Source organism: Eumetopias jubatus, unplaced genomic scaffold (assembly GCF_037043125.1).
Source record: "Eumetopias jubatus isolate StellerSeaLion01/CBP00866 unplaced genomic scaffold, mEumJub1_p1.0 scaffold_1, whole genome shotgun sequence".
Lineage (NCBI taxonomy): Eukaryota > Metazoa > Chordata > Mammalia > Carnivora > Otariidae > Eumetopias > Eumetopias jubatus.
This window is the reverse complement of record NW_028274807.1, coordinates 173,369,679-173,395,595: the sequence shown is the minus strand read 5'-3', so window position 1 is coordinate 173,395,595 and position 25,917 is coordinate 173,369,679. Positions and strand designations below refer to the sequence as shown.

Sequence of the window (25,917 nt, the reverse complement as noted above, 5' to 3'; positions counted from 1 at the left end):
GTTAATGTTTATGAACTATGGTAAAATATTGAAAAGAATTTATGAGACTGGGCATCTTTGTTCCTGATATTAGAGGAAAAGTAGTCAATATTTTACTATTAAGTATGATGGCAGCTGTACATTTTTCATAGATGCCCTTTACCAGATTAAGGATGTCTCCTAATCTTAGTTTTCTTTCTTTTTTTCTTAATTTTATTTTTTTAACTTAATTTTGTTAGTCACCATACAACACATTGCTAGTTTTTGATGTAGTGTTCCATGATCTTAGTTTTCTGAGAGTTATAGTCATTAATAAGTGTGGAATTTAAGTGCTTTTTCTGCACCTATTGGGATGATCATACAGTCTTCTTTTTTAGTCTGCTAATAGGGTGAATAACAATGATTGGGTTTTAAATATTAAATCTATCTTGCATTCCTGGGATAAACCAAACTTGATCAAAATCCAGTTTGCTGGATTTGGTTTGCTAATATTTCATTAAATATATGTTTCTAGGTTCATGTGGATATTGATGTATCAATCCTTTTTTGGTTATTATCTATTTCAGGTTATCAGTTTTCATGCTGGCCCCAAATTAGAGGATAAATGTTTCCTACTCTATTTTCTGAACAAAGATTATGGAAGATTGGTGTTATTTCTTCCTTAAGCGGTTGATAAATTTGACCACTAAAACCATTTGGGCCTGGAATTATCTTTGTGGGAAGTTGAACAAATTTCAATTTCTTTAATAGTAAAGGACTATTTAGATTTTTAAATTTCATCCTGTTTCAGTTTTGATGTATATTTCAAAGAATTTGCCCATTTCATCCTCAGTGTCAAATTGTCAGTAAAATTGTCCATAATGTCTTCTATTATCCTGTTAATGTCTTATTTCTGTAGTGCTATGCTCTTTCACTTTGAATTCTCTTTTTTTTCTTGCACAGGCTAATTAGGATATATGAATATATTCATTGCCACATGAAGAAATATAATGCTTGGCCTCTGAACAGCAACTTGGGAAACTAGGCCTGTTCTTCTCAAAGTGGGATACCTAATAGCCCTGAAGCTAAGAGGGCTGATCATTGGAAACCACAGAAATACTATGGCACATGAATTTTCCCAGGAAAATTTTAGGGGAATTACAGTGCTATTAAGACTACACTTAATGAAAACATATGATGCAGATTCTATTTTATTTTTAAAGATTTTATTTGAGAGAGAGCGAGAGAGTATGTACATGAGCCGGTGGAAGGGCAGAGGGACAAAGCTGACTCAGGGAGTCCAACCGCAGGGCTCCATCCCAGGACCCTGGGATCATGACCTGAGCCAAAGGCAGACGCTTAACTTATTGAGCCACCCACGTGCCCTGATTTTTTAATTTTTTTTAAAGATAATTGGCAAATTAATTGGAAGTGTCCCTTTTTAAGGATCTAGGGCTTTGCTCCTACTCCTTTGCTACTTTATTTGCTCTTCTCAGCCTTGGAAAAAACGAAAGAACTGAATCAAATCCAAGTTCTTCATTTTGCAGCTGCAATAGCCTTCAGACTTCACAAAAACCAGGTGGGAAAATAAAATATGCCCAGTAATTTTAACGAACTAGAGGGCTTAAATTTAGAACTTGTGTGTCTGAAACCCTCTGCTTAGGTCTTGAGGAAAGGCAAGAGTAATAACACTGAGCATTCCCTCCTTGCTGGGAAGTAACATGACATTAAAGCCTGGCAACCCCCTGTAATAGGTTTTACTGACAGTCTCATTCTACAAAGGAAAAGAGTGACACTTGCCCAAGATCACACGGGCATGCAACGCAGATGGGCGTCTGACCACCTCAGGGCAAGAGAGGTGTAGGGAGATGTACTTAAAAGAAAGAAAAGACCCTGGTGCCTCGAACTCCCCAGGAGCACCGCCGGCGGCGTACTCCGGATTCAGAGGCGCGGCAAAACCGCGCTCTGCTTCTACCCGGGTGGTAGAAAGGCAGGCGCCGCGAAGTGGGCAGGCGCCCACTCGGGCCCCACCCACGCCTCGCTGCGATTTCCCCATTCGCTGACGATCGGCGCGCGGCGGTGACGTCACGGCGTCCACCGTCCGGAAGTGCGCGGGGTGGCGAAAACGACGACGGCGGCGGTGGGGCCGGTGAGCGGGCGCACGGGGGGCGTGCGGGTGCGCGCCGCAGGGAGGGCAGTGGGGCGACGGGGGCCGCCTGGGGAGGGTGCGACCCTCTGGCGGCGAGAGGCCTTCTCCACCGCAGAAAAGGGCTCGACGTGCAGGTCGTGGGGCCGCGTCCCTGCCGCGTTCCAGTAACTGCAGGCTGAATCATCGGGCTTCCCCGGGCACTTTCCGTTCTTTGTGGCCGGCCCCCCGAGGGTCTCACTAAGCTTTTTCGGTCTGGCACCCGGAGTGAGGGGCGGGACACGCCACTTCAAGGCCAGGGTCCTCGGCGGGTTTTTCTGATTTTAGGCGAAGTTGGAAGGACACTGTTTTTCTTCCCCACGTGGTCTGGGTGAGGAGAACTCGTCTCGCCCCCTGGTGGGAAACGCCGCTTTTTGAAATCTGCTTCCCGCGGAAAGGAATGACCCACTTGTGGTTTCCGTCAGGGCCACTTGAAATCCTGTCGGTCCCTCACGGAGACCCACTTCACGTGGGAATCGGTGTGGGTGGGACTCAGGAGCCAGCAGGATGGAAAGGAATGGTGAATGAGGGAAAAAGCGGGCAGCTAAGACAAGTCTTAGGAAGATGTTTTTCAATGCCTGGGAAATGTCCCTGGGTCATATATCGGGTGCAGGTGGGGAAGTACAGTGTTAAACGTGACTGTGCCGTGTTTTGGAGGTCAGGTCTTCTAGTGTTTTGAGTTTCCTTTTCTGCAACCACTGTTCTTGGCAGCCTGCTCCCCTCAAGCTTTAACTGAAACCCACCGCTCCAGAGAGCACTGTAACAGTGAAAGGTAATAACGCGACTATACCAGTAAGTGCTTCAGGAGTACAAAACTGCATAGCCACAAGCATAGATCTAGTCATAGGTGACTGTCCCTCAAATTGTCACTGGTTTCAGTTTTTTCATCTGAACAGGAGATTGTCTTTCAGATGTTAAATAAAATTGCAGTAAATCCCTTTATTTTCCTTCACTTGTAAATTTCATTATTGTACATGCATGTTTGTCTTGTAGATGTGTGTTTGGTGACCTTTCCCCCAGATGCTGAGGTGCCTGAATCCCTGGCGCAGGCCGTTACTGGGCTGTAGTTGGAGTAGGCTGTGCCTTTTCAAGCAGTATCTATTTACAATGAAGTTGCAGTCTCCAGAATTCCAGTCATTGTTCACAGCAGGATTGAAGAGTCTGACAGGTGAGAGATTAGGATGCTTTCTTGCTTTGGAAAGCCGTGTAAATGGAGAAATGGAGGCTTAATGTTTTTTAGTCAACACTCAGGGGTTTTTGTTTTTGTTTTTTTGCTGTTGAGCTAACAAAAGAAAGGTTTACTATGGGTAATCCCAAACTATAGCCAAACATAAAAGATTCAGGCAGTGACTTCAACTAAAAAGCATGGCTTTTCTGTATGTTATGCTAACTACTTTATAGATAGGTTACAGAACTGGGCCTACTAAATGAGTAGATACATTTTTTTCTTGTTTTGTGGATGAGGGAAGAGGCTTAGGAATGTGCCAACATTTTTATAATAACTAGGGAACTGCATTTTGAACTTGGGTAGTCCGCTTTCAGTACCCAGCTTGTAATCACCAAGCTATATTTCCTCCTTAGTCCTAAGTGCTTTCTGAGTGAACTGAAGGCAGAAGGAAATAGGAGTCCCTTCCATTTGTGCACATACAAAACTTACCTGGAAGGGGCACAGGAAATGACTTAAGCTAAGTCCCTGATTACAGCAACTTCATGTTGCTTGTCACAGTCTTATCATTCCTTACATTGGTCCTCAGAATCAGCTATGCTGTTACTGAAGCAGCCACACAGCTGCATTCCAAAGCCTCTGGTATTTTAGTGGCCCTTAAGAAATACACAAAGGTATGTGTTTGTAGAAACATGACCTATACAGTGGCATGCAACCCTGGCTGTCCATTAGGTTCACCTGGGGAGCTTTTAAAATACACAAATTCTGGGGTACCACCCTGACCTACTGAACTGGAATCTCTGGGGAGGATGGGCATCTATAAATTTTTGTAAGAACTCCATTAATTCTGTGCGCAAAAGGTGGAGGAACATTGAAATGAATTTCCTTGTATTAGTTTATTCCCAGAGCTACTTTTCTATTCTTGAATTTAGATGATTTTTTAGATACATGTCAAAGGTCAGTGGTCCAGAACTTGTTGATTCATATAGATTCTTCATGTGATCTTGAAGTGGAGCGTCTAAAGCTGATACTTCACTCTGAGTTGTAATTACAGTGAAAAATGCTAGAAACTCCAATCCAATAGAAATATGTCACATGTGCAATGTATACTTTTCTAGTAACCACATTAAAGATAAATGGGTGAAATTAATTTTAATAATTATTTTAGTATAGCATTTCGTCAACTATATTTAAGATACCATTTTAATATAAAATTTATGTAAAATTATTAATGAGGTATTTCACATCTTTCCTTGCTAGTCCTTGAAATCTGGTGGTTAGCACATCCCGACCATCTTAATTCAGATTCGCCACATTTCAAGTGCTCAGTTCAGTAATCATATATGCCTACTGTTTGAACAGCACAAGTTTAGAAGCTCCAAATCTGAGTTGAATTCAAGCTTGTTCTTTTTTTTTTTTTTCATTTTTAAATCATTTTACTGTTTATACCATAATCACATTAAAATTGGCAGAACTCCCATGACAGACAGGACAGAGACCTGCCATGCAAGGCAAATAGTGAAGGTTTCATAAAGCTGGAGACAAGTACCAGGGTCCCACAGGATGGCCGCAGCGATCTCAGACAGCAGTGCCACGGTGTCGGAGCAGGTGGGAACACAGGCGGCCACGGCCATAGCTGGCCTGAGGCCACTGCTGTTTCCTAAGGGGGATTTCCTAATATGCGTGGTAAGCAGATCACTTGAACAGATGTACATGGAGCAGGGTACTGCTGCTGCTGAATAAATTCTACAAGTTCCTGGGCAGGGGCTACAAATCTCATGTGATAAATGGTTGCTGAATTAGGATTTTGCAAAGGTAGTCCCATAACCAACATCCAGGGAAATTTTACCACCAGTGAAATTCTTAGGCCAAAAAATAAATAGCCACACATACCAAACCTACACACTGTGAATTAAAATGGTGCCATGTTAGAGCTTATGAAAGAACCAGAGCAGGAAAGATTATTCAAACAGAAGATCTTCATCCTTCTCTTCAGCCAGAAGATTAGCAGGCTCCATCACCTCACCAGCTGCCCTCCGTTGCTCCAAGTCCTTCTCAAATTTTTCCTTGAGAATCTTTTTCTTCTTCTGTATTTTCTTTAATCTATAGAACTCTTCTCGCTCTCTCTCATCCAGCTCTGTGATGATATAAGCAAGGGTACGTTCAATCCGGGGAATGACGACGTGTTCAATGCCATTGACACGCCTATTGGTTATCTTAATGGCTTCATCCAAAGTAACAAAGGAAGTCTGAAGCGAAGCCAGTTCCACCAGTAACTCCACTGCTTTGGCGTAGTTCCTCTTTAATTTTGCCAACTGCTCCCCACCTCGGGCTAACCCAGTCAGTTCATAACTGTCAGTTCCTTCATGGTAATGAAGGTTTGCCAGTTCAAACACTGGCAAAGTAACACCTGCTACGTTATCTTTCTTAGCTCGGATCTTCACTTGGGCTTTATTTACATTTTGGGTAACTGTGGTGCTGAAATCCCCTGCTGTGAACTTGGCCTCAGCAAGTGAAAAGGCAGCTTCTCTCATCATTTCACCCATCAACATTTTAGTCTCTATTGTCTTTTAGGATCTGTCGAAATCGAAGAGTTAAGGCATCAGATTTTTTCTTCAGGAGGTTTCGACCTGTCTGTGCTCCTTTTAATCGAACCTTCATGATGGTCTGTGCCATGCGCGAGGGAAAGATTTCAATTCGGTCTTTGCCCGACATTCTGACGATGACAGTTTGGCTCCGATCCCCCGCCGGGCAATCGAGGCTGCAACACCCCCAGCCACAGGGTCTTCCTCTCTTGTTCTTTCTTTATATACCTTTCCCAGCTCCTAATCTTCCCACCTTCAGTTGCAAGAGGGCTCTTGGAAGAAAGGTGCCAAATGCTTAGATGTAGGTAATTAACTCTTGGCGGCCTGTTTCAGGTCCTTCTGCATTTTTCTTTTGGAAACAAGGCTCTGGATATTGATTGCTATAGGTTCTTGAACATCTTTTATTTTAACAGATTCATTTGCCTGACTAACCCTTACCTCAAGAGTTGAATTGTCTCCATCTTGAGAGGTGAAATCCTATGGATTTAGAAACTCAATACGGTGGGAAGATACAGGTCTATTTACCCCCAGGGTCTTGTCCTCCAAAGCCTGGCAAATGGTAGCACAGACATATTCTTTTTTTTTTTTTTAAAGATTTTATTTATTTTTGACAGTGTATAAGCAGGGGAAGCAGCAGGCAGAGGGAGAGGGAGAAGCAGGCTCCCTGCTCAGCAGGGAGCCCGATGTGGGACCCTGGGATCATGACCCAAGCCGAGGGCAGACGCCTAACTGTCCAAGCCACCCAGGTGCCCCAGCACGGGCATATTTTAAAGTTGACTTTTTTAGGTTAGAGTGGAAGTGGGAAGAATGGAATCTTTTAGTGCAAAGCTCATCAGTTAGAAAATCAAATAATTGGTTTTATTTGGTTTTTGCTGCTTTCTAAAGACTTGCGTGGTCTGGTAAAATAAGATGTTCTGCGTGAAAAGAACGCACAAACACATACACACAAATGATGGCTGTTGTATGGTGATAATACTGTGCAGTTGAATACTATACCAGTTCTCAAATCCTAATAGGTGCTTTGCCACATGTGAAATTAGTTTCCAGTATGCAAGATTTAGTGAAGCTAGGGTAGTGGATTATCTGTACACTGTATAGGATTTTATAATTTGTCAGTTTATTTCATGTAATTTATTTTTCCTTTTGCTTGAGGACAACATTGTAGAGGCATGCTAGGGGCATATGAGATTTTTTTCTCCATTCTATACATGAGACTGAAGTTCCAAACATTGATTTCTTTTCCTAAATTAATGTGGTTAGTGGACAAGCCAGGACTACTTTGGTCGCTTGGCTGTGGTCCATAAGAAATACTGGGCATTAGCACTCAGTGGTTAGCTTTTAACTGCTTTGGTATGTGCTGTCATAAAACCATCATTGTAACTTTTGGGACAGTAGGAACACCTGATCACTCTTCAAGTTTGGGAGATCCTGGAAAAACTGAAGAACAGATCATTTATTTTTTGGTAGGAATAGTCATGACATAAAATGGTCTTCCCATTTTAGTTGCACTTTCTGTACCCCTGCCTCCAAAACTTAAAATTCAGAATTGTAAAGGGAAGAAGTTAATGAAAACTAGATTGAAAATTAAAATAGACAATCATAAAAATTTTCTGACATAATATGGTCCTTTGGATCGCTAACGATAATAATTAAAAATAGCTTACTATCAGCTGTGGCAGTTGAAGCAGATTAATAGCTTTGGAATGATGAAATTATGCATTTCTTGAGTCTCAGGCTTAAATTTACAATTAAATTTAGCTGCATTAGGTATTATTTTCCTGAGTATGTAGTTTACAAAATTCATTGAAATGTGGATTTCTGTGAGATTGACGATACCAGTAATTGAGGAAAAGGAGTGTGTAAGCTTGATAATCCCGACTCTTTTAGGTCAGCATAAAATCATTGCATTTCTTACAGTTTTTATGACTGTTCCACATGGGCACATTTTTTGCCTTAATACGCCTTTCTCAGTTGTATTATGTTAGAATTGTGAGTTTTTGGGAAATAGTTATCTATTTCCATATGGTTAATCAAAATGATGAATAGATTACTTTGAATTCTGTATCTCTTTGTGTAATGCAGTTAATTTATTAGGTGACTTTGAACTTAAAATTTTGGTCGAGCTAGCATGAGAATCTTAAAACAGAGGTTATCTTGTATTCAGTTTTGACCTTCATCCTGTTAAAGTAGGTTCAAGTGAGAGTAAAACTTACTCATTTTTTGCATTTCAAAATAGTTTCTTACTGTATTGAAGGAAGAAAATCTTTCAAAAATACTTTCCCAATGAGGTCAGTCTGATTTTTTTTTTTTTTGAGTTTTTTTTGAAGCAGGGATATCACAATTAGGTTCCATTGTGAGCCACATTCGTGTAAAGATAAGTAAGATAGGTATTCTACCTTGAGAATGAACAGGTAATTTTAATATAATTAGTATGCATAAAAAATAGGCTTCTCTAGTAGCTTAGAAGAAATTGATTTAACTTCACCATCAGGAGAAGCTTCCTAAACTGAATCACAAAAGATGAATAAGGATTGCTAGGTAATTGTTTTCCTCATTGTGGGTAGTAACCCACTAGTGGACCTTAAAGTCAATTTAATGGTCATAACCAGCATTAGAAAAACAGAGGAAAATGGGTAGAATAGATGAGATTGTGTGGTATGAAATCCTGAAAGTTCGGTTTAGGTATGAGTGAGTGACATGCAAAATGTCTTTCTCGTGTGGGTTGTGCACCAAGACATTTCATGGCCAGCTGCTTAGCGAGGTAAGTTGGGAAGGTGTTTAGGTGAAGTGATCTTTGCAAGCAAAGTTACAGAGAGAAACTCCAGGGAGAGTTTGAGTGTAAAGTGCGATGCAGAGATTAGTGAGAGAGGAGACAGAACTGGGTCGGAGGCCCTTGTATAATGTACTGCGGAAATGTGGATATTGTGCTGGGAGTAGTCAGAGGAACAGTGGCAGAGCCTAATCAAGCGAGTGATTTAGAACCCTCTGTCTAGATGGTGGAAGCTGGATTTAAGGAGGCTGATGGAGCACTCTTGTTCAGGAAGGAGATGAAGAGGCCCTGAACAAGGGAGAAATGAGGATAGAGTCCAGAAATAGTTTGGCAGTCCTTAACTTTTTGGGTCATGGACCTCTATAAATCTCATGAAAACCAGACTAACATATATGGTTTTTAGTTTTTTTTTTTTTTTTTTTTTACTACCATACCTGGTTTTTATATTTTATTTTAAGAAACCATGAACCCTATATGAAGGAACCCTTAATAGGGACATATAGTCAGTAGGACTTGATCAGCAATGTGGAGTGAAAGGAAGATGAACAACACATACTCTTGGAAAGGACTTAGGATGGTCTGGGACAGCTAAAAATTTAGGTTGGAAGGTAAATGGAGGGAGCATTTATTACTTTGGAGCAGATCATTTTAGGTGGTTTCTGGAGAGTTGGGCTGAAGGCTTAGGGAGGGTAAGTAAGAGGAAGAGGGTGCGCAAGCACAGATTTAGGGCGGGGACGGAGGTTGACATAGGAGCTTGTGAGGAGGGGTGCCAGAACTCTGATGTATTTAGCTCAGTGCTCAGGTTAGTGCCCTCCAGCCAGAGACCAGGTGAGTTGTTAGGAGAACACTGACCATGGAGAACCTTGGAGTACCTCAGCCAAAGGTTTTTAGAAAGGACTTCTTGTAGGGTTTGTGCTTGTATCGTATTTTGGGGTGGGTATAAGAAGTACAGTTTTCCTGTGGGTTAGCGGGTATCAGGAAGCAAGGATAAATCTGTGATGGGTGTCTTAATTCTTACCTAGAAGGTGAAAACACAGTGTTCTGTTAACCGGTGGATAAATAAGGAGAAGTCACACATATTATTAATTGTCATAAGGTGGTGTCTTTGATAGTATTCATGTCTTCTGTGTTCAGACAGGATTACTAGTTGTCTTGTTTTAACCGATCCATCATGGTCACCGAGTGGACTTGTCTGATGTGGATGTTCTCTGACATCGTTTGGGTTCAACAGGAAAATATCAGGGCCCAGTTGTGGGTGCCAGGCCACCTTTTGGCAATACCAAGGCTCAGGCGGTTGTATAAGGCCAGTTTCTGGATGTCATTCTCCCTAGGTGCCATATGATGTCCTTTGGTCATGAGTAATTAACAATGGACTTTGTCTTATCTTGTTCCTAGAGGAGTCCACTCTGGGTCTCCTATATTGAGGCCCTCACAGTAGTTTGAGCTTTCCTAGGTCTTTTCTAGAGCACAGAGAGGAGCAGAAATAAACATTGTATGCAGATTATTTCTTGAGGGATTCTTAGCTGTAACGTTATCATACCTGGGGTGATAGACTAATGTTGTTTGACAGTTTCATAGTTTCATGCATGAATGTTACAGCCTTGGCATCAGTACACAAAGAGAAATATGTCTAAGAACGCCTCACGTTTCTGAAGTATGCACATAAACTTGGAGAAAAAGCAGAATTGTTCACTTTTTGGTTATAATTCAAATGTATATCAGTGACCTTGGGGGATTGTGCAAGATAATTCGGAAGATAATTCAGAATTATCTTCCGAATCTGCCAAGAAAAAAATCTGCAAGTTCCCTGCTCTTAGAGTTGTGAGAGGCATTCTGCTCTAGGTAAGTCACTTCATTTCTGTGGGCCTTGTACTAATTTTTATATGAAAAGTCTAGTTAAATAATTTCTGCTGTCCCTAATAGATTGGAAAAACCTTGTACTTCTGTAATTCTTAAATAAACTGAAGTAAAATATATTCTTTCTCCTCAGAATTATTTGTCAAAGAAAATCATGAATTAAGAATAGCAGGAGGAGCAGTGAGGGATTTATTAAATGGAGTAAAGCCTCAAGATGTGGATTTTGCTACCACTGCTACCCCTGCTCAAATGAAGGACATGTTTCAGGCTGCGGGTATTCGTATGATAAACAATAAAGGAGAAAAGCATGGAACAATTACTGCCAGGGTAAGTGAAAGGTTTGACAGCAATTACATTGTCTTTTTTGTAATTTTTAAAAGTTTAATATGTTTTTTCTAGTTTTAAAAAAGCAAGTGATGAAAAACTAATAAAATATGTCCGTCTCTCTCTCCCTTTTACACCCTGCATCCTCCTTTGCTACAGCCACTTTCAACTAGTTTCTATGGTACTTACCTGTTAGCCCCACATTTCTAAAAAAGTCATTTCTATGCTGCAGAGTTTGTCTTTGTTTCAGATTTCCCAGTTGTGAGATGTTGTGTGCTGACTTGCTGCACAGGAGAGTGGCAGCTTCTTGCCCACAGTGCACACAGCTCTCCCTCCCTCATCTTCACACTATGCCTGGACCATCATGTTTGGTTGAATTCACGTTCAGTGTTTTCATTTCTTACTGAATTGGTTACAGCTGGATTATGAAGTGTATTGTGCTGCATCTCTTTCTGGGGTGATTTTGGTTTTCCCTGCACTTAACAGCATTTTTCTTTTATCTAGCTTTCTGTGTGCCACTAATTCGTTCCTGTACTCTGTGACGTTCCTCTTACTAGATGAAACCCATCAAGTTTCAGTTCCCATGTTTTGAGCCACTTCATCTGGTGAATTCCCTCTTCTCACATGTGCAGGTTGTGGGCTGGCTCCCCATTCCTCATCCTCAGATTTGCCTGCACCACATGCTGGGAATTTCCTGGCCTCTTCCTTGTTAGACAGCCTGGTTCTTGAGTCCTATGTGATATTCTTTCTTGTTTTTGTTTTTTTCTTTTTTGGCTCTCATTTTAATAGTCTGAAACCTGAAAAAACCTACATGTCTGCAAATATTTTTATTTTACCTTCACACTGGTCTGATAGTTTTATTAGCTATGGAATTCCAGGCTGACAATCATTTTCACTCAGAAGTGGAAAGCCTTTGTTTGCTACCTGCCAGTACTGCCACTGGGAAGTCTGAACTCATTCAGATTTCTCCTCTGAGACCAGATCCCAGCCCCCCACCCCACCTTAGGAAGCCTTTCTGATCTTTTTATGTAGTGTTTTTAATTTCAAGACGCTGTGCTTTGGTTTGGATGTGTCTTTTCATTCATTGTGTAGGGATACTTAGTGGGCCCTCTTGTATTCCTCTCATAATTCCATCCCCTTTGTTCAGGGTCTTCACCTTTGGAATCTGCTGTGATGTTGGATGTTGGACTGTGGGGACTGATCTTCTAGTTTTATCTTTTGTCTATTTTATATTTGTTTTTTTTATTCATTTGAGAGAGTGAGTGAGCATGAGCAGGGGGGAGGGGCAGAGGGAGAGAGAGAAGCAGACTCCCTGCTGCACGCTGAGCCTTACACAGGGCTTGATCCCAGGACCCTGAGATCATGACCTGAGCCGAAGTCAGTCACTTAACTGACTGAGCCACTCAGGCGCCCCTCTCCTATTTTATATTCTCATATCTTTATTTTACTTTCCATGAGATTGCCTTAACTTGATCATCCAATTTTCCTGTTATATTTGCAACCTTTGCCATTTTTAAAATTTTTAAGAGGTGTTTCTCAGAATATTTCTTTTGAAAACTTTCTCTTCTTGTTTCAGATGCATTATCTTTCTTTCTTTAGGATATCAATTATAGTTGCTTTGACACTCTCTTTCCTCTGAACTTTTTCTGTCTTTGCTGTTGGCTTTCCTTAAATGTGGGTTTGGTTCTTAAGTTTGGGTGATCCTCTGGTGTTTGTAAAGTGACTTGCGAACTTTACCGTAGTTTATGTGGAAATGTCAGCCAGTTAGTTGCGGGATCACCAGTGTCAGTATCGTAGGCCTTTTCATTGAGGAAAATCAGAAGAATCCTTTAGTGTAATTCAGGTTAGAACAAGCCTGGTTATTATTAGCATTTGGAAAACCAAGTGGGGAAAGAGAATGAGGGTCGTGTTCATTTTTTTCACTTAATCTTGTTTTCATTGTGGTGCTTCACTCCCACCATCCTCTGTATCTGGTGTCCCAGATTGTGACTATTCATAGGTCAGCCTTTCTAGTGAGTTAATCTCTGGTTCTTTGCCTGGGTAAGGGAGACACATCAGGGGTCTGTTTCCTACAGTGATTTTCAGTCTTCCATATTTCAAACCCTTTTCTGACCACTTACCTTTATAGAAAACTTATGCTTCAAATTCTTGAGTTCTAGAATCTTATAGTGAGATCTAACTTTTTAGAGAAGAAATGAGATTGAGAGGAATTCTAGAACAGACTTACAGTGATCATTAGTAGCTTTCAATTCTTAATGAAGAGATTCTAAATTCCTCAGTGGCATGTAAAACCCTTTGCTGTCTACCCTAAATGCTAACATGCTATTTGTCAGCAATACTTTCTTGTGCATATATCCCTCTTTCTCTCAGCTGTGCCTTTGGTTATCTTCTCTCTTCATTGAAATGCTCTTTCCACGTGTGCACGTACAGATCCTACTTAGTTTTCAAGGCTCAGCTCACATGTCATCTATCCTGAAGCTACTCTGCTTTTTCCCAGCTGGAGCTCATCTCTCTTCCCACGATATATATATTTTTATTTCAGCTTCGTTGATGGTTACCAGTAAAAGAGTTGCAGAAGGAGTTAATGGTTTGTATTTCTTCCTCTGTCAGTCCTTTGCTAATGGTATATATGTTATAAATTGATATTCAGCTCTTAAGAGGCAAACTGGAGCTATTAAAAAATATTTCAAAGTAGCCTAATTTGAAATAAAGAACTGGAATACACTGTTTTGAGGGCCTTTTCTGTTCTCTGCCACAACATTTGTTGGAGTTGTCTTTTTTTTTTTTTTTAATGTCAGACTCATCCTTTTTAATTAAGATGGATTTATTTTTTTAAAAATATTCTTTGGATCTATCTTGAATATTGCTTGTGTCTTTCTGTTTCAAAATACATGTGTACTAGGTGACTTTGAAAAGAAAGAAGATATACTTGTCAGAACTCATTTATTTTTTTCAATTCATCCAGTGATACTAAAAACTAAACATTTCATTACAGCTTCATGAAGAAAATTTTGAAATTACTACACTGCGGATTGATGTTGTCACTGATGGAAGACATGCAGAGGTAGAATTCACAACTGATTGGCAGAAAGATGCTGAACGCAGAGATCTCACTATAAATTCTATGTTTTTAGGTAATATCTGGAGATAATGTTTTAATGCAGTCTTTCTGAAAGCTGCCCCCCCTTTTTAAAGATTTATTTATTAGAGAGTGGGGTGAGGGGCAGAGGGAAAAGGAGAAAGAATCCCAAGCCAACCCTGATCTGAGCAAGGAGCCCAACGTGGGGTGCGATCCCATGACCCCAAGATCATGACTTGAGCTGAAACCAAGAGTTGGATGCTTAACCCCTGAAAGCTGCCTTTTCAAGTGAAACTGCATCCTGGAAACGTTCTCCAGCCGGAGAGGTTGCATTAGTTTTATCTGAGAGTGTAGCGTATGGGTTAAAAGATGACTCTGGAGCCAAAAGTCCTGGATTCAAATGTTGACTCTGACTCACTGGCTGTAAAGTGAGGATGCTAATATCTGCTTCCTTTGCAAGGCTGTCATGAGGATTAATGGAGTTAATAATTATACGTCTTTAGAACAGTGCTTGGCACATGTACACGTTCCATGTTCACTTATTAATTGCATCTAAAAATGGTTAACATTTCAGGTAAGAAAAGTACACCCACATACATCCCCCGTATCATTCTCCATTGCACTATCTTTTGTGCATGCCCACACTAGCCTTTCTTTCCTCTTTTCTGGTGCCCATGGCACACACTCGTGAATGACCTCAGCACCTTTTCTGTTGCCGTGCCCAGACACAAGGTCCGATTCTTTCATAGCATTACATTTTAGGACTCACCTGTAATCAGAGTTGGCATGCAAGAGAGAACCTATTTATCATCTCAACTTGATTTTTTTGTTAATGAAACTAGTGAGACTCATAATAGGTGAATTAAGTTAGTGCTTTACTGAAGCGTTATTTTTTGTCCTATAAATTATTGTAGTCAAGCCCTTTGTGTTTAAGACTGGATTAGAAAAGAGAGCTGAAGCAACCACTCTTCATAACCTAGTTGTGGCAGCAGTAATAGTGAAAGGATGAAGGACAGGTTCCTTGCTACCCAAAAGTACCCTGTGTAACTTTTTTCAAGTTGAAGTGGTATAAGGTGTGGAAGCAATTGTTTCATCAACATGAAAATCCTCTTCCAGATTTCTTTTGGTTAACAAAAACAGGTATTAATGTAGCTCTTTTGTAAAGGTGATGTGGCCTAAAGTGAACTTAGAGATAGTGGAGAAAACCTGTAATAGGATTTGCTTCATGGGATGGAGAAGGGGGCTGTATGCCAAGATGGGAATCTCATGCTAATTGCATTAATGGTGTGTTTCTAGAGCACTTACTAGGTTCTCGGTTACTTGATACACTTTATCGCTTTGAACTGTCAGAAAAACTTCATTAAGTATTAAATCCATTTGGTGAGAAATAGACTGAGATGTTAAGAGCTTAGCTCAAGTCACAGACTACCATGGTTTGAAGCTTGGATTTCCAAAGCCTAGGTGATTTTTGACAAGAGGGAGCCCAGTTTGGGACATGTTTTCTTTCCATTATGTGATCAAACTCCAGGTGTTTGTTTCTTCTTAGCTCATTCTGACTTAGGGTAAACTGCTCCAACTAGTGCAATGTATAAAATTTGTAACTGGCTTCTCTTAAGCATACCTAACTAAAAGAGAGAAGCTAATATTCCTTTTCACCATACTGTTTTATAGAAATAAAAGCTATTCTTATTGGTACTACTGTTTTCTAACATTTGCTGAGCCCTTAGAATATGCCAGGCACTGTGCATATCACAGAAATTTAATCTTCCCTGCATCCCTAGGATGCAGGTACTGCTGTTTAACCCACAGGAATTTGCTTCAAGTCATTCAGCTGGTGGATTGCAGAATTAGGATTCCAACTTAAGTATCCTGGCTCCAGAGGTCACTTTCTTAACCACTACATTATTCTTAGCAGCTCAACTTTCTTATTTTTATGCACCATATGTTGAAAATGCTATTCCGAGCAAAAGATGAAGTGCACACTGATGGGATAGGCTCACTAATTTTTACTTTCAACCCATTTTTCCATCCAGGCTTTTTTCAAGCCTTGAAGCATTCCGAGTTCTGGCATTTCTGGTTACTTTGCTTCTCAAACTTCACTCTTACCTTATCCTGTGTTTTTTTTTTTTTTTCTTCCCTCCAAATTTTGTTAGTACTTCCGTGCTCACCAGGGAGAGTCCAGTCTTACCATTAAGAGTCAGATATACCACGTGCACTTGCTACTTTGTAATCATATTTTAGCCTATTTCCTTTTCCCACCCATATTCTGTTATTTCTTTGAATTTGGAGCCTTTTGATTTTGCTATACATATCGAAATGCCATATAAATCCAAACAATTTGGGAAGTGTTAAGCCTGAGCTTACTATTATTTTTGCATTTGGGATATCAAGAAGCATGAAAGTTCAGACAGAACTAAATTGAGAAGTAGTTTTTCAGGAGTGGCAGTGCTTCTCTTCTGGGAGAGCACAAGTAAAATCTCTCTCAGGATCACCGACGTCCCCATTTGGACGGTTGAATGGTGTGGAGAGGGAGAGAATCTTAAGCAGAATCTTAAGTACCCAGCTAAGTGCAGAGGCCCGTGTGGGGCTCAATTTCACAACCCCAAGATCATGACCTGAGCTCAACCAACTGAGCCACCCAGGTTCTCCAAAAATTCTTCATTTTTAAAGGTTTTTTTTGTTTCCTTAGTATATTTTTAGCTAATTCTTCTTTTTATACGTGGTATTTTTATTTACAAGAGCTTTTTGTGTATTCTGGAAGTTAGGTATTTGGCTCTATCTTGACCTACATGTCTTTTTCTCAGTATGTCAGTTATCTTACACTTTTCATTATGGTGGTTCTTGTCATGTAGGTATATTTGATTTTTAGGTGGTTGAATTATTTAAGGTTCTGGTGGTGTGTGTGTGTGTGTGTTTAGTTTTGTTTGGTAAACCCCCGCGCAGTCTAAAATCTGCATATTAATTTTTGACTCCCCCCCAAACTTAATTAGTAATAGTCTACTATTGGTAGGAAGCTTTACTGAGAACAGAAACAGCACAAACTTTTTATGTTCTATGTATTATATACTGCGTTCTTACAATAAAGCAATCTAGAGAAAAAATGTTAAGAAAATCGTGAGAAAAAACATCTATAGTCTTGTAAAAAAAAAAAAAAATAGGGGTGGCCTGGGTGGCTCAGTTGGTTAAGCTCCTGCCTTCATCTCAGATCACGATCCCAGGGTCCTGGGATCAAGCCCTGAGTCGGGCTCCCTGCTCAGGCAGGGAGCCTGCTTCTCACTTGGCCCCCCTTTCCTGTCCCCCTTCCCCACTGTGCTATCTCTTGCTCTCTCTCTCCAAAAAAAAAAAAAAAAGTCTTCAGGAAAAAAAATCCACCTGTAAGTGGACCTATAGAGTTCAAACCTGTGTTTAAGGATTAACTTTTTTTTTTTTCTTTTTTTGAGAGTGAGTGAGCAACAGAGAGCACAAGCTGGGTGAAGGGCAGAGGGAGAAACAGACTCCCCACTGACTAGGGAGCCCGATGTGGAACTCGATCCTGGGACTCCAAAATTATGATCTCAGCCAAAGGCAGACGCTTAACTAACTGAGCCACCCAGGCCACCCTAACTGTGTATTTTGAAAGGTCTTCTCCCAGGGTCATAATTTTTATTTTCCGTATGGTTTATTGTTTTAGTTTTTCCAGATTCTTTTTGCTACTTATTTTTTCCCCAGATTACCTTGGCTATTCTTGTTTATTTTCCCATATTAACTTGAAAATCAGCTTGTCTGGTGTCTTATCTCCACCCCAGTTCATACTTGAGACATGTTTATTGTTTAGTTCATTTCTGGGCATTATCTTTTTATTTTTTATTTTTTTAAAGATTTTATTTATTTATTTGACAGAGAGACACAGCGAGAGAGGGAACACAAGCAGGGGGAGTGGGAGAGGGAGAAGCAGGCTTCCCGCTGAGCAGGGAACCCGATGCGGGGCTTGATCCCAGGACCCTGGGATCACGACCTGAGCCGAAGGCAGACGCTTAACGACTGAGCCATCCAGGCACCCCTGGGCATTACCTTTTTAGTTACTGTTGTAAATACAGCCTTTTATTCCATTCGGTCTTCCATTTGATAGTAGGTATGCATGAATGCTGTTCATGTCTGTATTTTAACTTTGCAATTCTTCACTTAGCTTTTACTTTTGTAATAGTTTTTAAAAGCGAATTTTGTTTTCCAGTTCTTAATTGCTAACAGTGATCTTCCCCCCCTTTTGTTTTAATGAATAGGTTTTGATGGTACCTTATTTGACTACTTCAATGGTTATGAAGATTTAAAAGATAAGAAAGTTAGGTTTGTTGGACATGCTAAACAGAGGATACAAGAAGATTATCTTCGAATTTTACGATATTTCCGGTAAGAGTTTTTAAAAAATACTTTAATAGTACAGATTTTAATATTCCAGAGCACAATTCCAATCATGTGAAATGCGCAGGTCAGAGTATAACATGGTAATATCCCAAATGTCTGCTTCTGATAGACTTATTAGTAAAATGTGACTTAACTGTGAGATCGTTCCCAAAACATAGATATTTACTCCATTCTGTGATGGTCTTTTATAGAATTCAGCTTTAAATCATTTTTTAAATGTCTGTTTTTCTTATTTCCTGCAGTGATCATTCATTATATAGATAACTGAATGTTTACCACAAGCCAACCACTTCCTGGTGCTTTGAATATGGAGGAATGAGTGTCTTTGCCTTCATATGGTTTACAGTTTTAGGTGGTCATGAGAAACCCTTAGATGAACTTGCTGAAAGCATGAAATAAATGTGGATGGTTTTGTGCATAGCCCTGATTTTTAAACTCCAGGCTGTAACCGTTTTTAAAAATGATTCTAACTGGCTAGTTTATGTCTAATATTTTTCACTGGTTGGGACCACATTTAGAATACTCTGTAACAGATCCTACATATTTTGTCAGTAAATGCTCTTCTCTTAAATTTGAGTATTTGCAGAAGTCTCTCTTTGCAAATAGAACACAGACTGACATCCATATTTACTGTCATTTAATCTACATTATTAATGAACTGAATTCTAAAGATGTGTTAGTATGGGTGTATTTTAAGGCTTCCAATTCTGAGATTGCTAGAAATACACTCCGTTGTCTGCAGCTAGAGGAGTCCTATTTGAAACTCTTAATTAAAAGTATTGATGGGCACAGAGAGGCAAGCTTTGTACACTGTTCTGTTGATGGCATTCCAGTCTTTCCAAGAATGTTCTGCATTATTCATCCAGTATAGGTACCAGTTCCAGGAAGTACATTTGATGGCCATTCTAAATGTCTCAGTCACTGATTTGGAAATGAAAGTGAGTAGAGGTTTCTAGTTCTTGTTAATTAAGAAAGTTACTTAAAAAAAAAATGGTTATTTATATTTTATTGGAGCTCAGGTTTTGTCATTTCAGAACAAAAGGAAGGTAAGGATTTGACCAGATGATGTCTATGGTTCCTCTTAAACCTAAATCTGTGTTGTCTCAGATGTATGGAATAGTACCAGTTAAATGAAAAACAAGATTTTTCTAGTGATATGCCAACATAGAGGTAACATGCTCTGAGAATTTTGTTTCGTAGGTTTTATGGGAGAATTGTGGACAAACCTGGTGACCACGATCCTGAGACTTTGGAAGCAATTGCAGAAAATGCGAAAGGCTTGGCTGGAATATCAGGAGAGAGGATTTGGGTGGAACTGAAAAAAATTCTTGTTGGTAACCATGTAAATCATTTGATTCACCTCCTCTATGATCTTGATGTGGCTCCTTACATAGGTGAGAGCAAGTTATAAAATACTTGAATTTTTTACAGTGAAACATCTGGTTTAAAATTTCATAGGGAAAAATGTTTGACTAATTCCAAAAAGAGAAATGCAGTATTTTAAAATAAGATAAACTTTGGGGTCCGGGGTGGGACACAGTGAGTGGCCTTTGGTGTCAGACCTGGGTTTGAATGATGTCAGCTTTGTGATTTGGATTAGTTCCATGATCATTAGTTGCTGAATCCAAAAAAGGGGTGTGAGAGTAATAGCATCCATCTAATAGAAGGGCTAAAAGATTCAGTGAGTTAATATGTCTAAAGCACTGAAAGAGTGACATACGTAGAAATTAATATTATATTCAGAAAGAACAGTGGTCTATGCTGGAGCACACTTCAGGAAACTTGGGGGTATGTCACATACAGTTTTCAATGGCAGTGTGGGGCATGGATGGTCTGTAACAATAGGTCAGTGGGAAGTCATGAGTAAGTATCTCCTGTGAGTCTGACTCCACCACCAACTGCCTCAGGACCTCCTGATGTAGCTCTGTAATGGAAACTCATGTGTTAGGACTCCCCTAGGTGGGGACATTATGGGAAGGAATAGCAACAGTGTTTATAAGTGGTTAACCTGTAAGATGGAGCATCAGATTGAATCAGTGAGTTCTAGTGACAGGGCATTTTGTATACTACACTATGGTTGGTTGAGGATACAAGTGTAAAAAATCAAAATCGGTGAAAAACGTTTTTGTCCCTACAGGCTTACCTACTAATGCAAGTTTGGAAGAATTTAACAAAGTTAGTAAAAATGCTGATGGTTTTTCACCAAAGCCAATGACTCTCTTGGCCTCATTATTCAAAGTACAGGATGATGTCACAAAATTGGATTTGAGGTTGAAGATTTCAAAAGAAGAGAAGAACCTTGGTATATTCATCGTTAAAAACAGGAAAGATTTAGTTAAAGCAACGGATAGTTCAGAGCCACTGAAACCCTATCAAGACTTCATTATAGATGTAAGTATATACAGGCTTGGTCAGAACTAATTTATTAATATTAAGACCTACAGTGTGTTACGTGGATTTCATTTATTTTAAATGAAAAATTCCACCTTGGTAATTTATTTACCTTTTAGGATAGGATCATTAGCAAGCATTCTAATGTGAGATGGAACTTTAATGTTTGATTTTGGCCCTTAGTCTAGGGAATCTGACGCAATGAACCGCGTGTGTGAACTCCTGAAGTACCAGGGAGAGCATGGTCTTCTGCAGCAGATGCAGCAGTGGTGCATTCCTCCATTTCCTGTGAGTGGCCATGACATCAGAAAAGTGGGCATTTCTTCAGGAAAAGAAATTGGGGCTCTGTTGCAGCAGTTGCGAGAACAGTGGAAAAAAAGTGGCTACCAAATGGAGAAAGACGAACTCCTAAGTTACATAAAGAAGAGCGAAAACTGATGAGAGCTGGCACTAAATAGCAGAAAATTTGGGGTAAGGCTAGGTTTTCTTCTCTCCCTCTCAGTGACATTTAAGAGACTTGACTATATAGCAGAATGAAAGCCAGCTTGGAGGACCCTCTCAGATCAACAGAGGTCTTTGTGAGTTTCTGGCAGTAAACTCAAGTCTACCTCCTCTTAAATCTCATTTATATCCATGAACCTTGTGCTGCTTCTGGAATAGTTCCTGCTGTGAATAGTACGGTTGGCTTCCCCTGTCTAGGCTTTATATTTTTTTTTCCCCCAGCATAGTGCATTACTGATCTTAAAAAGTGGTAACTATCTTTAAGAAAAAAGTGTTTGCTATTGAAATAACTACATTATTTTATCAATGTCTTAAGTGTTAGTTCTTACTTGAATTTAACACACTTAAATGAATTTAATTTCAACACAAACATGTTGAAATTAGTTGACAGAATATCCTGTATAAAATTATGAAGACCAGGTATGTCCTGGGTGGCTGGCATTCATACACCTGAAACATGTTCTAGCAAGCTCTAAGTTTTAGTATGTAGTTGATACTTTCCTTTGTCATAATGATTTCTTTATGCATGCTAAGCTTGAGAAAGACTGGCTTGACAGTTACTCTTGAGCCTTCAATAAACATTCTAATAAACATTCCCTTTGGAATTGGAAGATAAATGTGCTTATGTGTTATGTGACAGTATACATCAGGTTTCTCCTGTACCTTTAGTCGTTAATTTTTTTCACGAATTAAAAAGATATGGCCTACATTAAAATATCCATGACCAGGCTTCTACATACACTTTTTAAAGGCTTGAGCCCTAAATGCTTTTGGTAGGTAAAGGGCTGTACGGTGCAAAGTATTGTTTCAGCTGGTACATTCTAACATTTTATAATTGATTTGGCTTTTTGTATAGCCAGTCCTAGCATCTCTGTCCTCTGTGGGGACAAGTCAGTAATTTAAGTCCTATTAAGATCATAGAATCTCTATTCTAAATAGGAATTATGCAGAGATACCGCTACTTCAGAGGTCTTGTTTTGTTATGTATAAAACCAATTTAAAAGTGTTCTATGCATTTCTTTTACATATCAGAAAATTTTATTGGCCAGTGTCAATAAACAAAATAGAACACTGCGATTACACCCTTCAGGTGGCAAAAGTAAAAGCGGGGTGCCCTGTGACTGCTACTGGAATAGTGTTAAGACTATGTGAACAACTAGTATAGTCCTGTAAACCCAAGGTTTTCAGTAGCATTACAAAAACCCTACAACTTGGGGAGGTCCTACATTGCTTTTCATTTACCTCCTGTACATAAATATGCAATGTGAGATCCTCAGTTGATCGTTTTAGTCTAGGCACTCACAACCATTGCACATTTGGTAAAAGAAAATAATGAGATTTAAGTCTCCCCATTAGTTGAACTTTGCCCAGTTATGAAAACTGAAGGTAATTACACAAATGTGAAAGGATCCAATCAACACTTGAACATATAAGCAAAGAGGTAGGTGGCTAATCAGTATCTAGAGCTTCATCTTAATGCTTAAATTATCAGCTTGTGAGTAAATATTCTACATTTAAACAAAGAAAATGTGTAATGTTTGCTCTTAAACTTTTAGATTTTCAATTGACATGGAACAAAGGTGCTTACAAAATACAGTCACTTTTGTAGCCTGATTGAAGGAAGGTTGTTTTAGTATCTCTGTTCCCTATTAGTTTAGGTTCAGATTGAAATTTGGAACAGAATAACTAGGGCGTTCAGACACACTGAGCAAATACATAAGTTACTGTTTTTCACTAATAATGCATAAGGAAATGAACACTATTTTGGGGCTCAAACTGCGTATTTTAACTCTTTAATATTTTCAAAATTTACAAATCAATGTGAGAGAAACTCAAGAAAATTTTTGTCTTTCTTTTAAGGAACATGTACTTGGCACCCTAGCTTTGGGAACTTCTAAAAACTTGCTGTTGGTTCCATGTATCAGGAGCAAATGATTAACCTCGAGTTAGGGGAATTACAAATATGTTTGGCGCAAGAAAACCCATCTCCTCCCTTTGCTAAGAGGTCTTCGTATCCTAGCAGGCCAGAGTATAATGGTACCAAGCTAGATACTCCTAAAAACCAAGTTTTCTAGACTGCTTTTCATCCCTTTCAATAGTATATTTTAATTTAAATCTTCAAATACCCTTGACTAAGAAACTGCAACCTTCCACGTAATGTTGCTTTTTACTTAGGTATGCGTCAAAAGCAGTAATTTCCAAAGCAGATCTGATTTTACAAGACCAACTAGATAAATAACTTTATCTCTACTGTATTTGTTTATAAGCAAAGTATTACTTTGTCGGGGCTTATCTCATCTTCAGTGTCTGGGATTGTGGGCAACAGAGCAGATCGAGTCAAACCCCAAAATTTTTGAGGTGACATGTCTTTTTTGGTGGCTGTAAATTTCCATCCAATATGGCTTGCACAGATCCTACACTGGGCGATAGTCCAAGCATACCTACAAAATTAAAGAAAGGTATCAGCTAAGGAAACATTCTATACCCCAAGCCTATCATTGTATAAAGCTGTTATCAAGACAGAGCTAAATTCTATATGGTTTCCTGAAACACATTTGATTGTGTTCTTAAGCTGTGTTTTTTTCTTTCTTGGCATTGAGAAAAAAATCTTGTTAATATGGATTAACTCGCAGGTACCTTTCCTTGGTTTTGTATTGCAGTCATGTTACAAAACACTATCCACCTCTAGAAATACTTATGAGTTAAAGTGGGGGGTGGGAGGGAGACATTATATGAATTTTTTTACTTCTGAAGAATGATTTTGTCAGAAAATTCATCCAGAAAATCAAACTATAACTAGAAAAATAAACCAAACCATATTAACTGAAACCATTTCTTACTTCCCTAGGTATATCTCACATATCTATTAACAAGTTAATTCTAATTTTAATCCTTAATAAGGGTGTTAAATAAGCTTGGACAATCCAAGTGATATGGTCCTACATCCAAAACGGCAATTATTTTTATTTTAGAGAAAGCCTTGGAGGGGGGGGTCTTAAGCAGACATGGGGCTTCCTGAGATCATGACCTGAGCAGAAACTAAAAGATGCTTAACCAGCTTTGCTCCTCAGGTGCCCCCAAAAGGACAATTATAATCATTCATACTCTGCTTGCCTCTTTCAAAATAAAAGACCCAGAATTTGGAAGAAAAGACTATTAACACATTCCCTCAGCCTTACTAGTTCCCAGGTGGTGCTGCTAGTTCCAGGCTCATACTTTGAAGGCCACTGGGCTAAAGAAAGAAAAAAAATGAAGAAAACCAGGATTCAGTGCCTTTCCAGCTGTTTTGTTATTGCTTGGGAAATAGTCTCTGGTTTGACATATTACAGAATATGGTTCAGATACAGTTTTACTGGATTCTAAGCCAGCTGGTTTTCAGAATGAGCTAAAAGGAAAATGAAAAGTAGGAAAATGAAGTCTGGATTAAATGTATAGTTAATTTAAAGATAACTGCAGCTGCCAACCTTCTAACTTTATATTTAGTGAGAGTATGCCAAACTAGCTGTTACTAGCCATTCATAAAATGAAGAACATTTAAATAGAATTATTCATCTCACTGTCTATTTTTGATTACAATTCTAACAACTCTGCTTAGGACTGTGTCCGATTAAGGCAAACCCACTCCCCAAAAAAAGTAACCACCACATTACCCAGGAAACCAGCTGTGCTCTGTAGAAGGCCGGCCTATCAGATTCAAGTTGCAAGCTTTATACACTGTAAGTGTCTCATGCACATATCCATGAGGATTCACATAAGCTGCCATTGGTCCACATAAGGATAAACTACAAGACAGAATCAGCACAGAAGTCAAAATGGGAAGGAAAAAAATGTCTAATGGGGTTATAAGAGGTAATATCAGAACTTTAGTATGTGAACAGGAGGTTGGGAGTGAGCCCAGTTTCATTAGTCTACATGTTTGTAAAACAGGGAGCTCATCTAAAGGAGTCTCAGAGTGGAAGTACAGTGAAAAGGTCCTATTTAGTCATCCTTGGGCAACTTATTACCTTGTAGGCAACAGTTTCTTTACTGTCCTGATTTATAATTATAAGTACTAAGATAATTCTTAACTCTTATGTCACACAGCATCAGTACATGTTCAGAAGCATGTCCCACTTTACCTTTGGGCCCTATGTCTGCCTGGAAGATCATACCTGAGGCATTCATGTTAGGCCCTTAATCACTAAGAAGATAAACAGATTACCAAGCAGGAATGGGGAAAAAAAAGGATTGCCCCTTTGTTTGACTTTAGCATGCTCATTACCTGTGAATACTATCTTACATAATCATTGCTCCTGAGTACCCAATCAGGAAGGGTGTCTTAACTCCCCACATTGCATTCGCTGAATGATTATTATTTAATAGGGGGAGATCTATGGGAAATGGAAATAGTATGGTCTCGACCATAACTCTGTTACAGAAGTTGGGAAAATGTATTCAGAAGTATACTGAAAATGTAATAAAGCTCTCACCTGAATATTTCATTTTTGGTTGTTATTTCTGTTTCTTGACATTGTTTACAGCAAAGAGACGTGCACTAAAAAATTTAAGAGAAAATTAGTGGGGAAAATTCACAGTTTAATTATGTAATTACATAGCTCACCAAGAAACTTCTCTGAAGTATTGATCCCATACATATGTTTTCCTTCCAATCATTCAAAAATGGAGTTTTAAAGTAGGACCAAGAAAACCTCTGAGATCTGA

General features: G+C 39.3%; 2 protein-coding genes and 1 pseudogene across 5 annotated transcripts in view; 1 reads left to right on the top strand and 2 right to left on the bottom strand.

The window, feature by feature from the left end:
- Positions 1-2,041: 2,041 nt before the first annotated feature.
- Positions 2,042-25,697, top strand: TRNT1 (tRNA nucleotidyl transferase 1). Its single transcript, XM_028101593.2, has 8 exons — positions 2,042-2,107; positions 3,137-3,311; positions 10,654-10,847; positions 13,840-13,978; positions 18,183-18,309; positions 19,525-19,718; positions 20,462-20,715; positions 20,899-25,697. The coding sequence occupies exons 2-8, from the start codon at positions 3,164-3,166 to the stop codon at positions 21,151-21,153; spliced, it is 1,311 nt and encodes a 436-aa protein (XP_027957394.1). The 5' UTR covers positions 2,042-2,107; positions 3,137-3,163; the 3' UTR covers positions 21,154-25,697.
- Positions 5,092-6,095, bottom strand: LOC114207650 (V-type proton ATPase subunit D pseudogene; annotated as a pseudogene).
- Positions 18,180-25,917, bottom strand: part of CRBN (cereblon) — a 35,995-nt gene continuing 28,257 nt past the window's right edge. For all 4 annotated transcript variants that reach the window (XM_028101587.2, XM_028101589.2, XM_028101588.2 and 1 more), the window contains 3 exons: positions 25,686-25,750; positions 24,867-24,998; positions 18,180-23,657 (listed from right to left, as the gene is read on the bottom strand). In XM_028101587.2, the coding sequence (XP_027957388.2) occupies positions 23,477-23,657; positions 24,867-24,998; positions 25,686-25,750 (378 nt within the window). In that variant the 3' untranslated portion in view covers positions 18,180-23,476. The remainder of the gene's footprint in view (positions 23,658-24,866; positions 24,999-25,685; positions 25,751-25,917) is intronic.